Genomic DNA, 18,441 nt, shown 5'->3' with positions numbered 1-18,441 from the left:
TTCATTTATTTCAGGCAGCGGTCAACATAAACTAGACAACCAAAATCTGAAAAGGAGTTGGAAGAAAATAACCTACTTAGTCCCATCACCACACCATTTTAAATAATAAACTTGAAAAACTTATTTAGCATTCCTGCACGCTTTACTGTAACAATCATTAATTTTGCCTTAAACATAGACCAACAATATATTTGTAAATTAAAAAAAAAAAAAAATCTGTGTGATAATCACAGCATCATACTCGCAATCGTAGTGGGAAGTAAGAATTAAGAGCGAATTTGGTAAGAGACAAAACAGAAACAAATCAAAATGACAAAACAGCAAAACAGTTGACTAAACTAACTGCAATACCTGGTTAAATAAATGACTCGCATTTCAAAGGACAGAGCTGTCTGGTTAAATACCGCAGGGCTCAGGTGAAACCAATGAGGGCACCAATAAGGTGTGGCAAAGCTGAGGCCCAAAAAAAATTCCCCATAGATCTTCAAAATAAAAGGGTGAGCGGGAAATTAAGTGAGCGGGAAATTAAATGGACATGACACTTAGAATAGGCCCATTATCAGAATTTATTAAGCGGCTACATCGGGACAAAGTTGTAAAGCTTATAAATCGTTGTAGCAACAAAAATGTATGAAATTTATTTCACGTGTGAAACTCTGATATCCATCCTCTGATATATATCTGATATCTATCGTTATCTTTATTTTACTGAGCATGAATGAAAAGAATTTCCACCTGTGTCAAGTAAAAAGAAAATCTCCCTGTGTTTAAATTGCACGTCAGCCCTGACACCTTTGACAATGCCAACAAAGACGCAGTAAACCCTGGAGTTTTCTTTCTTTTGGCATTTCCGTACACGGGCGTAGTTAGAAAGGGCCGTTTGTGCTGTCGAGGGAGTGAACACAGGCCAATCCAAGCGGCTGCTCGACTTCTCTTTCAAATCAAAGCAGGAGAGGCACGCAGTCTAGCAAGCAAAATGGACTCAGGAAAGCTGGAAATCCAAAATAAATTAATAACTATTCATTAAATAACTTAAATAAAGCATAAACCGGCGTATGCGAGTTCAACACAAATGCGTCTTTTGAATTACAGTACGACAAAGCGTATTTTATTTTCCCAACATGGCCGCCGTATAGGTAACTAGTTATTAAAAGACACTCCCTCTAATGTCTTTTCTAAATACACGTCTGTTCCGTGAATTCACAAATGTCTTTTGTTAGTTCGTGGATAGCAGAGGTAGTTTTGTGGCCGCAATGGTGTGTCTGTCCTTATTGTTGCGTTGTTAACTGGTGTAACCGGAGCCGTTTCCTCACTGGGGCTTTTTAGATGATAACAAAAAGACGTTTACATCATGCGAGACGGAGACAGAACAAGATGAAAGATTGTATGTCAAGCATGAATTGGTTCATTGAACCAAAAAAGTGTTTCATACATTTCAAACAAGATTATGAATACTTTCTGGGGGTAAATCTTGATTTAAATATTTCTTGTGATTCAAATATTTCTTGAGAAACCACAAGGTGGAGAAATCAAATTTAAAAAGAACCATCTCAGTGGGTTCGATCTCGGTAGCATTAGTAAAGTCTAGTTAGAGCAAAAGAAATTAAATCTATCATTGTTTTTCTTTGATATTTGAAAATGTTATGTTTTAAATATATTTTTTAAATCATAATAGTGAACAAATTGTAATTTTTATGTATTGTTATTTTATGTTATAGAAAAACATTCAATAGTTTTTTTTTTTAAATCAGGCAGTGTGGAAGAGCTACATTCCTAATTTGGGTCCTGATAAACCGCTTTAAACCATTATATCACACAATTCTATAAATATTTCCTTGAAGCAATCACCATACACAATGTTATAAGAAATATTGAGATTTTATTGAGCTATTTTAAAGTTACAAAGTAAACATAGTGGCTATGACTGTGAATAGTGAAATCATCCACTCAACTTCTTCTTTCCATACGTCAATATAAGTAACGAAAAAAAAAATCTCATGCCCTATCCAAGTCAGGACATCCTGGTTATCCTCTTTGCCTCTCTGCAAATTTCAAAGCAACATATCTTTCAGTTCCAATGTTGCTTCTACTGTCATGGTGACCAGCAAAGTTTTTTTATTTGGTGTACTTTACAGTTCATTTTCGAGTCCTTTTGAATCCAAAATCATACATAGACATATTTCAAGTAGAATTGAGTATGCATATTTTGAATTCCAGTTTGTAGCAGAACAGCTCTAGATAGCACTGCTGGTTTAAATACAGATGGTTAAGAAATGGCAAGTTAGTGTGACTTTAGCCCAATATTGAACAGAGAGTGCCATCTAGTGGAGTAAAAAAGATACAACAGCTGGCAAATTTGAAGCGTTCATTTTCCCATCGCGTGAAAAAAATGCATATCGGTGCTAGATCAGGCACATATGCTGGATAATATGTCAATAAATGTGATATATCTTTAAGAGCCTCTTTAAAAACAAGAACAATAGCAGTGTACTGACTTGTTTATAGTTAGGCATGTTCAACAAGTTCTTGATTCATGATGCAATGTTTGCTACGTTGTAAAACTCAAAATATATTTAATACATTTGCAAGAGCGTCACCAAATATTGACTTTGACCGTGGTGGATGAAGGAATAACAAAGAATGCATAATACAACAGAGAAGGAAGAGTAAAGGTCAAAATCATTCAAAGTAGATAACGGACTCATTTACAACTTTCTGGTACATAAATTTAAGATGATGGGTCATTGCATTGGATTAATGTTGTGCTCGATTTGAACGGTACCAGATTTTCATTGCACATATTTTATGACATCATCCTCTCCTCTGTTTACAAAAGGTCAGGGAGGTGGCTGTAGACCGAGTCCAACAGCGTCTGGCTGGCCTCCTGACTTTTGACTCCCGCAATCTCAAAAAGCTGGTCAAGCCTGTCCTCGGCAGCGGGGATCTCCTCGATAACGTGTAGCTCCTCGGGGTTCAGGATGTGCAGCATGTCGTCAAAGATGGGTTGGAGGTCGCACGGGTCAAGGCGGACTTGGCGAAGCACCGTGTCTTTTTTTTCTGTGGGAATGACGGAAGGGTGGAAAATGACACTGACTTCCCACTGATACAAATTGTACCATTAATAAACTAATAACTGGGTCAACATTTCTGTGATAGTATCGTACTGCCGTCTGTGTGTGTGTGGAAGTTGCTAGACCAGGGTGTGAAGTATCACACTCACTGAAATTAAACTCACTGTCGCCGCCCTGCTGTTTCAAAACTGTCACCATCCAACAGCTGGTATTGTGAGTCACACCAGAAGTGTGTCATACATTTGCAGAATACATTGGAGGAATGTCTTATCTCTAGTACTTAATATAATATAATATAATATAATATAATATAATATAATATAATATAATATAATATAATATAATATAATATAATAAATATAATATACCGTATTTTCCGGACTTTAAGGCGCACCTAAAAACCTAACATTTTCTCAAAAGCCGACAGTGCGCCTTATAGTTCGGTGCGCCTTATATATGGACCAAATTCCTAAATTTAAAATGGCCCGAAGCATTATGTCATGAAATCAATCATAAGTGGCCCGCTGAAGACTATGAATCAAAAAGACTATGGATCATTATTTTGTGATTATAAAGTCATTTGTTGCGTCTAAAGTTGAAATAAAAAAAAATAAAATGGAGAATGATTTGATTTGGATTAAAAATCTGACATGATGGTGCGCCTTATAGTCCGGTGCGCCTTATATAAGGACAAAGTTTTACAATGGGCCATTCATTGAAGGTACGCCTTATAGTCTGGAAAATACGGTAATATAATGTAACGTAACATAACATAATATAATACTCCTCGTGTTCCCCACTAACCTTTCGTGATGAACGAGCCATTCCGACTAAGAGCAGAGTCTTTGCTGGAAGTGGAGTCACAACGGAGCAGCGGTTCTGACTCGTCATGGAAGAACCCTTTGGTACGGTCCACCGGCGACTGCTCCACACCTGGAGCGTTGCCGGCGCCGGTGCTGCTAGGAGACTCCGGAGGCTTGTGAATAGGACTGAGGCTTTGGCTTACATTCACAGACGTCATCAGCTGGTTTAGATCAAACTGGGCAAAGACAGACAACATAATGTTTTGATGGTGCAAATTTGCGTTGTAAATTGATCGTAGTGGAATTTTTGTCAATCTGGAAAATGTCACCATTCCATTGTTTCTAGTTATATCGTAACAGAACATTCAACCTGCTACAATGAATGAAACATGGGCAATTTTGGATTAATTTTGTTACATTTCTACAACAAATTTACAGTATGATGATATTAATGTGATATTTCATAATCAGCTTCATGCTGTGACATTCAAATTGTCATCATTTTCTAAAGAAAGTCCTGGCTGTCATTTTGTTTCGTAATTTCATCGTGATCGCTGTGGAAAGAACTGAAAGAACTTTATATTTATTTGCTTTATGTTTATGTTTTTATATGTGAGTTAAATTTTTGTTCATAGTAAGAACTATAAATTGTAGTTCTACCACTAGCTAACAATGAATCTGTTTTTTCCCGAGCTTGGAATTTCTGTGGGTCTTCTAAAACCTGTATTAGAAATATCACACATCAACACACCTTCCTTGATTACCCCTTTGCGTAATAAAAACTCAACAATAAATCCTAAAAGAAACTCAAAGAATGTAGCGGTGCATGATCATCCACTGATTATCAAGCAGCAATGAAAGATGAAATTATCTGCACTGAAAGACAGAAAGTCGATGAACAGTACCGTTAACTGTTAGGCTTTCACCTTGAATTATGTAAAGGATAAAGTTTTTTTGGAGCCATGGTTGGGTTGTCATGTAAATATTGCAACAGTCTGAAACAAAAATGTTATGTGCGTATTGGACATATATATATATATATATATATATATATATATATATATATATATATATATATATATATATATATATATATATATATATATATATATATATATATATATATGTCCAATACGCACATAACATTTTTTTATATATTATATATTTTATTAAATACTTTTTTGTTTTATTTATTTATAGATAAATATGTATTTATTTATTTATTAACGCATCAAACAATGAATCGTTATCGGAATTTTACTCAGCTAAATATCGGAAATGGCATCATCCTTAGCAGTCGAGCCCTAAAAATTTTGGTTTAATTTATTTATAGATAAATATGTATTTATTTATTTATTAACTCATCAGACAAATAATCGTTATCGGAATTTTACACAGCTAAATATCGGAAATGGCATCGTCTTTAGCAGTCGAGCCCTAATAAAAACAGAACTACAATTGTTGCAATTTTTTCTGAAGTATTCGAAATGCAGATCAAATGTATTTGTCCCGTAAAAAAAATCTTCCTACTCACTCTCCAATCTTTCAATCCTACCTGCGGGTTGTCCTCCATGACCAGCCTGATCTTCTCCACCACGTCGATGCGGCGTTGTCTGTGCAAGGCGTTGATCAGCTTGGCTAGATTGGCGTCACTGTCTCGAATGGTCCAGTGTTGAAGCGCGGCATATGCCCGCTCGTGATCTGCCGAGTAGCCACTGGAGAAGGCTGCCACTTCCCGCTCGGTGGCGTTGGCCAGTGACTGATAAATGTCAATCCACTGGGAGCCCACTTGAGCTGCAACCAGTTTTAAAATGTCCACTCCTAAGAAAAAAGTAAACACATACAATACGCTGTCAGTAAGGAATCGGCTAAACAATACTTTCGATCACAATTTAATTAACATTTTAAAGGAATCACAAATAGCTTCTGGATAAAATATACATAACCACTACAGAATAATTAATACCCAGAATAAATGTTTCAATCCTTGAAATCTTTTGTGATCAATAATGTCTTATATTTTTGGGTTTGTACTTTTCACTGGTGGCATCATATTGTATTGACAGCAAAAAAATAATTTATTCATCCACTTTGATAAGCATCAGGTTGATCCCTGATTGATGTCCACAGTGGCAAACATCCTAAATGCACAAATCCAGGATTATTTGAGAAGATTAAAAGGATAAACCACTGCTGGGGGATATGTGTCACCCATACACGCAAACAAAAAATATCACTGAGTGTGAATTGATAAAAATCCAGAGGTCATTCCAAAGAGATTGAGATATGTCCACAATGCCAAAATTCACCATTTTATCAAATCTTTTAACCTCATTTTGTATTTTTTGCACATTAACACAAATTTAAAATCCATCACTCATGCTAATGAGTGGATGGTGGACCCGCAGGACCTCGCGTGCCAGCCTTGTAGGTCAAATGCCTGCCGCCTCGTTAGCAATAACAGACAGTGACAGTGGAGAAATCCCCTCGCTGCCTCACTGTCCGTGTTTGCTGGACGCACTCGGATGGCCTATATAAGTCTCGTGATGATTCAGGGTGCCAGCTAGCAGATGCGTTTATGTCTTTGCATGAGGAAGTGGCAGGCGTGCGTGTTTATGCATTTGCATGGACTAATATTTCTTCAACCCCTGTCACGTTTTATAACTGTGCTGCTAATGCCTCTTTTGTACGAAAAATGCAAAAATAAAATGTTTGCGTGAGTAACTACACGTACTGAACATTGTTTTTCTTGACATTTGTTGTGATAACAAGCAACATGAATTCAACACCTCATTTGCCAAAGTCATATTTGGTTTTTGTGTTACGGCTTTTATTTGTAACTTATTTTATGAGTTTTTTTTTCCCTGTGTGTTACTGTATTTTAGACTTTACAATGTAAAGTTTACATTGAATACGTCACATACCGTATTTTCCGGACTATAAGGCGCACCGGACTATAAGGCGCACCTTCAATGAATGGCCCATTTGAAAACTTTGTCCTTATATAAGGCGCACCAGACTATAAGGCGCACCATTAATGCATTATGTCTGAGTTTTAATCCAAATCAAATCATTTTCCATTTATCTTTTTTATTCCAACTTCAGATGCAACAAATTACTTTATAATCACAAACTAATGATCCATAGTCTTTTTGATTCATGATTCATAGTCTTCAGCGGGCCACTTATGATTGATTTCATATCACAATGCTTCGGGCCAGTTTAAATTTAGGAATTTGGTCCATATATAAGGCGCACCGGACTATAAGGCGCACTGTCGCCTTTTGAGAAAATTTTAGGTTTTTAGATGTGCCTTATAGTCCGGAAAATACGGTAATCGTTTTTTTTTTTTAACTTTAAATTAATGAAATATGTGAGTACGTGAATTTTGGCTTGAAATAACAATGCTTTCAAAAACCATCAAACAAAGGCTGATCTGAGAACAGGCCCACCCTGGTACTGCAACACACAGTAGATTCTAACACACAGCTTCCCACTGGGCTAGAATGTGGAACTTGGCGTTATTAACGGTGTGGAGATTTAACAAGGGAGAAGGGTGGGCATTTTCCAACTTTCTTTGAAAATACAAGTTGCAAAATAAATTACTTCGACGAACTACCTGGGAGGTTGTTTTTTAGTAGATGTTGTTTTTCCATGGCATTTGTTTTCTAAATGCTTTTACATTACATCACAGACATGAATTTACTAATAGGATGGATAACGTACACCGAATAGGATGGATAGCACACACACACAAAAAACGGTAAAAAAAAAACTGTCAGGGTTTTGGCACCCTCCTGGGCATGACAGAAAGACTTCAAAGCATACTACTTCATTCTTTTTGTGTTTATTTGGGATTTTTTTAAGTGTACAAAAAGATAATTGGATTTTAAAATGTCATCATAATATAGATGTGACTTTAGAGAGGTAGCTAACATTACTTACCCGTCGTATCTCAATAAATGCTAAGCTCAGTACATGAGAGATGTTTCTTCCTTTTTCTTCTTTGTTTATGTGTTAAGTGTTTTAACTATTCTAGTAAATGGGCATTAAAAACTTCAAGTGAAGCCAACCATGCACCTTGAAAGGATTAAAAAGCTGTTTTATTTATTGTTCCAAAGAGTAAATGGCAGTGTAAAATGTTTGTTGTGTTATTCAAGTGCGTACGTTTTGGCATTTAAATACACACACATTGGCACCAGAATAGTCATTCCATCAGAAAAACAAAAGTCCAAACACTGAAAATCACCCTTTAAATATTTTTGGTTTAATTAGGAAAGGAGTTGAACAATGCTCCAACAGTTCTCTATAGATTCATCACTGCAGGGAATCACTTTGATTTGACGTATTAGCTGTGTCAAAAAAATTCCAGGAGTTGTGTCATCAACATGGTTGTGATGACGGGAGTGAATGACAGCATTGTTAGCGAAGTGCTTTATAGTGATTATTTCAAAACGGGAAACATAGTTTGTCATATACCGTATTTTCCGCACTATAAGGTGCAGCCGATTATAAGGTGCACCTTCAATTAATGGCCCATTTTAAAACTTTGTCCTTATATAAGATATATACATTTGGCCCGCGGGCCGGACTTTGGACACGCCTGCTGTAGTGGCTCAATATTGGTCCATATATAAGGCGCACCTGATTATAAGGCGCACTGTCAGCTTTTGAGAAAATTGGAGGTTTTTAGGTGCGCCTTATAGTGCGGAAAATACGGTAGTTACATGCGGTTAGCTCAGGTCAACAGCCTAATGGGATATATTAAGTGGGTAAACTTATGTGGCTTGACCATAGAGGCATATGTGTTTTTCGATTTTTGATTCCCAGATTAATCGATCAAGGATAATCGATTCAGAAAAAAATCGTTTGTGACAGCTCAACCTACTTTTATGCACTTGGCAATAGTTTAAGTTATTTAAATTTGGTACGGTTGTTAACAAAACTCTTCGTGGTGTATCAAGACTTTCATTTACACATTTGTGTGACAATAAAGGATGCTATTTTTTTTTTTTTTTTTTTTAATACTGCTTATCCTTGACTTCATTTTGATGAAAGGCAGATTGGGCTAGTGCCCACCAATCACAAGGCACATATGGAGACAGACAACCATTCACACTTATTACTCATGGCCTATCCAGGTAATTGAGTTTTTATTATGTGTAGACAAGGTCGACTTGAGAGAATCTAGGACAACGTATTTTATAACTTCTTAGCGTAACCTTTTGATTGTGACATTCTTTTTCACTTGCTTCTATCAATTCTGTGCATCTCTTTCTTTGTTGGGTGCCTATTTGACCTATGCATGTACAAAAACAACAAAACCCAATGTTTCTCAAACCAGATTATTCCAGTTCTCTGTGGTCAGCCACTGAGTAGAGACAGGAGGGTGATTCGTAGAGCGAGAGGACACACACACAAGTACACACGTCTCGTTGTAAAGTTCAGAGTGTCTATCCTTCTCTCAGTGTGAAACTGAGCTCCCCACCTGTTACTTCTCACTGCTGTGTTTACTGATACGCACCAGAAAGCCAGGAGGGAGAAAAAAGTTGATATCGAGACAGGAGGGAATTGCAACAAGTGCAAAAAAACGATAGATAGAGAGCCAAGAAGGAACCAGAGAACAGGTTGATAAATAAATAAACAACACAGGAGATTAAACTGAGAATGAAAGGAGAAAGAAAGCAATCAGTGAAATTTGAGTGTTGTGCAAGCCCGGTGCCCTCCATGGCAGCATTGATCAGTTCACCCAGTCTGGGTGGTTGGATAGTGCTAGTGATGTAACTAGAAACATTATCTAGAAACATTATCTAGAGCAGGGGTGTCAAACTTGTTTTTTTTTGCGGGTCGCATTGTAGTCATAGCTTCTTTCGGAGGGCCATTATGAAATAAATGTATGAGCACCTCATATTATATCCAGTAAAAGCTACAAAACAAACTGACAAATAACTCGTTTTCAAATCAGAAGAGTAAAAACCGGTCAAATATTTGAAAAAAAATATATTTTTAAAAGTGAAGACAATTTGCAATTCTAGTAATGACACACGAATTTGATGCACAATTTGTCTTCGCGGGCCACATAATGTGGCGGGCTGTATCTGGCCCCCGGGCCTTGAGTTTGACACCTGTGACCTAGAGGCTTAAAATTACAACAGTGTTGACTTTTAGGTGTTCAGTGGGAAAAATAAGATTGTGTTTTAAAAAGTAGGGTTCAGTCAAAAAGTTGTTTTGGAGGTTGGCTGACATGAAACTTTGTAAGATATGTGCTTTCAGGAACGGTTGATAATACCACTTCGGCAACAAATGATATCAGACTAACCTTGTCCGTTGGAATAATAGATCCACTTCTCTTTGACCTGTGCGGGGGGCAGAGGTGGTTTCTTCTGAATTGCCCTTTCCACGATACTGCTGGGATCCTGCATGGGGCCTTTCTTAAGCACATGGGAACTCCGTTTCACACTGCACATCACGATCACAACCAGGACGAGCAGGAGCAGCAGGACTATCATCCAGGGGAGGTGCTCGTTGATATCGAAGTGATCGTGAGTGCTTGGCCGTGGGGATCCTCTTCGAGTGGGACGGTTATAATTGGAAACTTTGTCTTTGTTTGGCTGTATAGGAATCTTATTGATCCCCGTCCCTCCCCTGACCTCTGACCCCTCGAATCCTTCCATCGTGCTCTTGTTAGGACCAAGCGAAGGGTCTGAATTGATTTGGTCCCACGGTTGCTTACGATGCACCAGTTGTTTTGGGGCTGTGGGAGGTGAAACCTGAGTGGGGTCAAGGATTGCTGGAAAGGTGCTTGTGCGAATTTCCCCACTTTGGTTTTCCCTCAGTTGAATAGCAGCTGAACGGCCGTTGATGCCTGAGTTGAGGGAGATGAAAATTAATGGATAATAGTGTACAGATGACCTGACATAGTGTACAAAGTGTCTTTGTTACAAATGTTGCACAATAAACTGATTAGCACTGCAGCATATATAAGTACAGTGATCCCTCGCTACTTCGCGTTTCGTTTATCGCGACTTCACTACATCGCAGATTTTTTTTCCAAATTAAAAAAACATTTAAAAGTCAAAATAAAACTTCTAAATTGAGGAATCATGTGTCTAACCTTTAGGACAATGTAGTATTGCGCCAAATGTTTGTTTACATTCCTTTAGAAGTCTGTTTTCGCGTGTTAGCACGATCACGAATTAGCATCTTTCTGCTAACTCGTTAGCGTGCCCAGTACTCCTTGTTGGTGACCGTACTTCGCGGATTTTACTTATCGCGGGTGCTTTTGGGAACCAATTATCCGCGATAAACGAGGGATTACTGTACATATATGGCCCAGTAAACCTTTCAGTTTAATTTATTGTTTGCTAGGGACGGGCTGTTCACAATCAATTGGTCCTTCCTGATTTCCATTCACTAGTGACGTAAGTGAGAGTCATTGAGTCCGTCCCGAAACACACAAGTTTTATAGGTATAAGGTGGAGTCATACCCAGTATGCCTGTGTGATTCTCAGAAATGACTTAACAGAAGAGAAGGGTGAAGGGCAACGAAAACAAAACGGGGAGAGAATTACTCATGTGCCCTGATCCGACACCTCATTGAGGTAAGGAAGAATGAGGAAGAAGTTGACCTCCTCATGACCACAAATAGTAGCATTCCTGAAGTAAGTAGAAGCCACTGCTTTGTTGCCATGCCAAAGAATGTGCTTCCTTTCAAAAAAAGGGTCTTGGTTGAATGAGGGTTCATGATGACTAGACAAGCTCTCACCTTTGTGATCTAATGTTGATGAGGAAGAATCCAGAGTCACCAATTCCTGTCTTTGTGCAGATGGGATGGTTGTAGACATCGGTCCACAAAGATTATCAGTCTCTCTTGTTCCCACGATGAGTAGCGTCAACCCCTGAGCTTGGCAGTCCGCATGGGCTCGGCACTTGATTGAATTTGATTCGGCATCGGAGAAAGTTCCTTTGGTGCACGGCTTACATATAACATCTTCTGTTTCAGTACCTTTCTTTTTCACCCTTGTCCCAGGCGGGCACAACGAATGGGGCTTACACTCGGTGCTACCTTCTCCTATCTGGAAGGTGTTTGGAGGACAGGTACAAACACGGTCCTGAGAGGTCGTGCAGGGTACCTTCTCAACCAGGCCTGCAGGACACGGAGCTCGACAATGATGGCATTGCGTAATGCCGTTTTCACCTCGTGTGAAAGTACCTTTGGGGCAGGGACTGCACTCCCTAACAGCAGTTTGGGAACAATGGGCAGACACATAGGTACCTGCCGGGCACTTGTCACAGACCAACTGAGAGCCAGAGTCTGGGTCTTTGTATTGATAATGGCGAGGGGATAGGAGGTGTAGTTCAACTGGGTGAGTTGTTGTCAAAACCCGAGCTGAGAGTTCAACCACCAATGTCCACAGTACCTGAGGAAGACAAGAAAGTATTTACGTTTAGTAAAAAATGGACTACCGTATTTTCCGCACTATAAGGCGCACCTAAAAACCTCCAATTTTCTCAAAAGCCGACAGTGCGGCTTATAATCAGGTGCGCCTTATATATGGACCAATATTGAGCCACTACAGCAGGCATGTCCAAAGTCCTGCGCGCGGGCCAAATGTAGATATCTAATATATGGGCAAAGTTTCAAAATGGGCCATAAATTGAAGGTGCGCCTTATAATCCGGTGCACCTTATAGTGCGGAAAATACGGTATGTTTAGAGAAAAATAAGGAAGTCATGTCTGGAGTTTCATAATTTTACAATTCCCCAGGTTATTTAGAGCTAAAAGTAATCAAACGTGTTAAATTTAAATGCAAATGTACTAGATGGAATGAGCAGACAAGGAAACAATAGTTGGGGGCAAAAAAATGTGTTCTTCCAAGTAGCGTGTGAATTCTCAGATGTATATCAAAGGAGATTAGCGGCGTCTGCTGGTATAAAAATGAAAAAGAGGACGGTCTGGTTTGAAACGATGAGCTAGCTGGAATTTTTTTGCTGATGACACGTGAAAGATTGCCATCTTCGTAAAAGCTTTTATGTAGGGGTTCCAGGATGCACTCTTAGAGGACAAGATTGGGAGACTATTCTTTTGATATGAATACTTTCAATCTTTATACTGAAATATAAATAATATGGGTAATTAAGGAAGCAGTCGGCTCTTCAAGAACTGAAGATGTGCTGGTATCAAACAGGAAATCTTTTTCCACACATAGCTACTGCAGACAGAGCTGACACAGCAGTTGTTTTACAGGAATGGAGTAGAGCGCTTTAATCCACTCAGGGCATGCTGCCTCAGGCTAGCCCAACATGGTCGCAAGCCAGAAGGCACACGCGCCAGCCAGGCCCACCCAGAAAGACACATAGAAGTCAAGCAGACAAATCCAAACTATAAAAAAAATTAATCCTTGATCCAGTATCAATGCTTTGTCACACTTTGTCAGTTACTGGCTTAAATCAGCACTAGCTGGTTGATCCATTTGGTGTTTTCATGCTCTCCCCAATGTCTGGGTTTTCTCAGGTACTTTCCCCCACAGTCTAAAACCCTGAGTACCGTAGATTTCGGACTATAAACCGCGATGTTGAACCCGGAATCACGAGTTTTAGCTGGTGCGGCTTATAGTCCGGTGCGGCTTATAGTCTGAAAATTACGGTATTTATCATAACACCATACTGCAACTATTTCCGTGTGGTCAGTAACATGACAATGCTACGCTAGAGGTTTCTACCTTCCGATTGCTCGACAGCCTCTCTATCCCTTTGACCTGTCACCCATGAAGCTCAACTGTAGCAGACTGACATCTAATTCCGTCTGCGACTACAGTTAGAAGCACGTGAGGTGACATATGTTGTTCAGCATACCATAAAGGGAGTACAGTATGCATTGGCAATCTGATAGAATATTTCTACTTTAGCTAACATGGTAAGGGAGCCGACGCATGCGGAAAATAAGACACTAAAAGAGAAATGAAACAACCATGCACTAAAATCTGTGGCAAGACAAAAAGGAGAAGATGCGACAAATGCAATCAAAGCATCTCTCGTACTTTTCCTGCTTATGTGTACAGTAGACAAACAGTCTGGAGCCTCTGCAGACGGAGAATCAGGTATCAAGTCAGGCCTCTGCATGCCTTTGTTCCTATCTCTCCATCTATGTTTTGTTTGTGTCTTTCACGACCCACATTAAAAAGCGCATTTTTAATCTGCTGATTCTGTGACTCACTACCAGGAAGAACATCTGAGGGTGTGGTTGTTGGTCAGGCAACAGCTTGTTTACATCACTTGGGCAACACTGCAGCATCCCAGCACAATAAACATATTTCTCAGACTACTAAATTTTGGACTCCCAGAGCAACTGAGGACAGCAATTTGTAATTCTACTACCTCGAGCGCAAGCTATTAAACCGGTCTCAAGACACACTGAGGAATCAATAAACTTTCAACAAGGACTGCTTTGTCACGTACCTTGAACCAAAACATCTTTCCACATTGAAATGAATGGAGAAATCATTAATCCGTTCCAGCCTCCACAAAAACAAACAAAAAATCATTTTTAATGTTTTTTAATTAAAAAAAACAACACTATGTGATCTTGTAATCTTATTTAAAATACATAATACGTAAGAAAAAAATAATTACACAATACTTGCCACATTGCATTAACTAAAAACACAGGATTTATTAACAAGAAATATATTCATGATATAATAAGTTAGAAAAAATTGAATTAGACAGTACATTGCACCAACTAACTAGCCATTTTAATACCATAATACTAGAAAATGGTTTAAATTAATTTTTATGTGCTTTAATAAAATATTTCATGATAGCCTGCCACACTTCTTAGCTACACACGAATCATCGCATCCACTAGGCCAAGAGAGAAAAAAAATATGATTCTAAAATAACTCATGAACTGACCGTCTACCAATGCAATAAGTCTGTCAGCAGTCTAGTCAGGCTGTAAATCTGAATAACACTAATATACCAACTGTGTGACTAATATTTACCTCAATATCCTTGTATTCAACCAGTACAGCATTCTGAAATGTTTTAAAGCGGTTGTTTCGGGTTGAGTGAAAATCTGTTTTCTGTTTACATAATGAGGTGTTTGCATACATTTTTGGATGTGGGTGGCAGAAAAACATTGGGCAGCAATAACTACCTAATTAAAGCGGCGCTTAGTAACATGAACACATGTTCAGGGTAGAGACACGTGCCCCCGACTTCCCTCCCTTGTTTGTTTACTGACTGAACCCGTCCCCCCCTCCTAAGGCACTTGTTCACACGAAGAAGCACCTGTTGTGTCGGCCCCGTGCAATCCTTGCACTGCAGTCGCAGCACATTTCGGCTCAGACAGGAAAGAGACTGTTTGGATTCACTCAGTGTGAATTTATCACAGACAAAAGCCAATGATGATTGTTTGTGTGGATGTGTCACACTGCAGCTGATAAGTGATCATCCATTGTGCAAATAACTTCACAGAAGGTTTGTTGTTTGAACACATCCTCTTAGTTTGGTGGACTACAATTTAGGTGAAAAACTGGAATAATAAAAATTAATATATATTGAAAATTATAAAGGGGAAATTACAATGCAATATAATTTTTTTATTTTTTTTATGTTCTATTGTACTAAGGGGTTATCATTTTCTGTATTTTTTACTTTTTTTCTTGTATTTCTTTTAATGTTCTAAACAAACAAACAAACAAAACAAATTAAAATCAGCAATTAAATCTAGTTTAGATTATTTTAGAATTAAATTAATTATAATTTATTATTAATAAATATGTATAATGTATTCAAGTCACAAACAATGAACTAAGTATAGAAAAATATTTTTTTAATAAAAATAAGTTGACCACAGACTGTTGAATAAACAGCCATCTGATGGCAATAACAAGTGACTACTTGCAAACTTGTCCTAAAATTTGGCGCCTCCAATGTGGGAAGATTTACTTCTAACGCTACACTCTACTTCTCAGTCAATCCATCATAATATTAAAACAACCGAAACCTGACTTTATGGCTCAGTCTGCATCAGATAGGAAGTGAATCAACAACAAAAACATGAGGTTTCCTGTTCTGTAACCCTTGCAGCTTTGTGAGACTGTCGAGACCTCACTGACCTAAAATGAGTGTTTATTCAAGGCTACAGACCCAAAAATATAATCAGAACTTTACACAGTATTATTAGAAAACAAAATCATGAAAAAAGAACAGATTGAAGGCAGTTCCATTCAAACCCAACAGTGGTGCATAAATGTTTCGGTTCGAACAATCCTTAGGCTCTACGGAAAATAATCAGGCCATCACTTTGAACGATAAAGACTCGGTAACTGGTATTTCCAGTCGTTACGTCAACACAAGTGCAGTGTAGCAAACAAACGTCCCACTGTTACCATTTTTCTGTTGCTTCGCCCACAGTTGAATAACTGGATACGGATGAGATGTTAATATAGGGGGAATGAATGGTCATTGTAATGGAAAACTGTAAACATGAAGCTTCGTCTGGAAACAAAGGATATGCATATTGACGCAAGTATCGATAGTGAGTATCGGTATCACATCGATACTAATTAGGTAGTATCGACCCTTTACATTTATTCAAGTCAAGTCAAGTTTATTTGTATAGCCCTAAATCACAAACAGTCTCAAAGGGCTTCACATAGCCAAAATTGACAATTATTCCTATGATAACAGATATATTTTTTAAAAATGCGTACAGTGATGGACATTTTAGAGTCATTCTGCTTTGTTTGGGGTTTTCTATCTAGCAGATAGCTGTTTAATATTGTTTATGTGATAATAAGTTGAAGTTAACTGCAATTTAAAATAGCATTTTTTTTTTACATGGTATCAGTATCGTGGGTACTGGCTCTAGTATTTACTTGGTAACTGTCGATACCAACATCTCAGCTCTACTGGAAACAGTCGGGAAAGGATGTGGGAGACAAAAAATAGGCGCTGCCCCTTTAAATTGAGAATCTGTTGAAGGAATCCTTAGGATAAGGAACAAAACCGAGTGTATGAATCAAATGAATGCACTCACCACTGCAGAAATACACATGGCAGACATTGTGTTGTTGTTGATGATGTATAGAACTCAGATGAGGTTCAAATAAACGCCCTTGTCCAAGTTGACAAGACAAACATCATCTTCATCCTATCCTCCTCAATGCACTATGGAGGAGCTTGCTCAGCTGCAGTGTTTTAAAGTCTGGGTCCTCAGATGGAGCGGTTTAAGGTAGTCAGGCATGAGGGCTTGTCTCACAAAGAATGCTGTGCTAATTCCCATCGCGGTGATGGATGAGGGCCTCACGGGCACCGCCGTTTCGCCCCGTGCACGCTTGTTGAGTGAGCAGTGCGGCGCCGCGTCCTTTCGCTGCGGAGCACAGCGGACACTCTGACACGGTGACGTCAATGTTGGGGCGTGGTTAAGGGTGCTAAGCGCACGTGCAGCCAGTTCCCTGAGCTTTGCGTTCACGGTATCGATTGTGCATTTAGTAGAATACCACATTTCAATTCAAATAAATTCACAATTAAAATAATAATTTGTACAGTTTAGAACCCCCCGCTCCACAAAAAAAATTCTTGGTGTAATTTTTTAGGTCATAAAAATGTGCCAGTTGAACCGGGGTGTGTACACTTTTTATAACCATCGCAAACAATCAACACAAAAAGATAAATAAACAGTTTTACATCCAAATGGGTAAAGATTGCATTATTGCACAGGTGTCAAACTCAAGGCCCGGGGGCCAGATACGGCCCGCCACATCATTTTATGTGGCCCGGAAAGACAAATTGTGCATCAAATTTGTGTGTCTTACTAGAATTGCAAATTGTCGTCACTTTTAATAATATCTTTTTTTTAATATTTAACCAGTTTTTACTCATTTGATTTGAAAACGAGTTATTTGGGTTTTTTTAAGCTTTTACTGTATATAATATGAGGTACTCATACATTTATTTGAGTTGACAGTCATAATGGCCCTCCGAAAAAAACTGACTACAATGCGGCCCGCGAAAAAAATGAGTTTAACATTATTGCATTCAAGTAGAGAAGCACAAGCAGTGTAGATCAGTGTATGTTATCAGAAACCACCTCCTAACCTTCACTAATCTGATATGTGTCAGTGGAGCAAACATGGCGGTTCTGTCATCTGTTCTGTGCAGTCTACTATCCAGTTAGCATCCTTCTACCCAGATTTCGAGACATGACGCGTGCAGTGTTTCAGCCCTTTGGATAGCCGCAGGCCTTGCTGCAAATAGCAGCAGCTGATAAGCGAGTCCATCTGCCCGGCACGTGGACCGAATGGGAGTAGACATGAAGCACAGGATGGTTAGGGTGGGTGGAGATAAAGGGATGAAGAGTAATTCTTTGCCTCTGCTCGTGAGGGAAAATCCGTATGAGAAGTAGGTCAAATTCAGCAGAAGTAAGGAATTAAAGCAACATCATCCAAGTGTTACGATGCCAAGAGAAATACTGAATGTTATTACAGTGCGTGATAGGATTGGGTCATTGCACATCCTGCCCAACACTTTTGCTTACTCATCCTGCAGAACAGAGTTGA

At 38.7% G+C, this 18,441-nt stretch overlaps 1 protein-coding gene across 1 annotated transcript; it reads right to left on the bottom strand.

Moving 5' to 3' along the window:
- Nucleotides 1-1,859: 1,859 nt before the first annotated feature.
- Nucleotides 1,860-17,268, bottom strand: tnfrsf21 (tumor necrosis factor receptor superfamily, member 21). Its single transcript, XM_049756817.1, has 6 exons — nucleotides 16,920-17,268; nucleotides 11,640-12,294; nucleotides 10,194-10,739; nucleotides 5,430-5,695; nucleotides 3,876-4,110; nucleotides 1,860-3,057 (listed from the first exon to the last, which is right to left on the bottom strand). The coding sequence occupies exons 1-6, from the start codon at nucleotides 16,944-16,946 to the stop codon at nucleotides 2,828-2,830; spliced, it is 1,959 nt and encodes a 652-aa protein (XP_049612774.1). The 5' UTR covers nucleotides 16,947-17,268; the 3' UTR covers nucleotides 1,860-2,827.
- Nucleotides 17,269-18,441: the final 1,173 nt, after the last annotated feature.

The sequence above is a fragment of the Syngnathus scovelli genome, chromosome 20 (assembly GCF_024217435.2).
Source record: "Syngnathus scovelli strain Florida chromosome 20, RoL_Ssco_1.2, whole genome shotgun sequence".
NCBI classification, from domain to species: Eukaryota; Metazoa; Chordata; class Actinopteri; order Syngnathiformes; family Syngnathidae; genus Syngnathus; species Syngnathus scovelli.
Note: the sequence above shows the minus strand (reverse complement) of the source record. Positions and strands in the feature narration are given on the sequence as shown.

Excerpts from the sequence above, each read along its gene's own strand:
- tnfrsf21 (XM_049756817.1), bottom strand. The coding sequence starts at position 16,946 with ATGTCTGCCATGTGTATTTCTGCAGTG. Across the intron at positions 12,295-16,919 it reads CCATGTGTATTTCTGCAGTG|GTACTGTGGACATTGGTGGT; the intron begins GTGAGTGCATTC and ends TGTCTTCCTCAG. Across the intron at positions 3,058-3,875 it reads TGGCTCGTTCATCACGAAAG|AAAAAAAAGACACGGTGCTT; the intron begins GTTAGTGGGGAA and ends TCATTCCCACAG.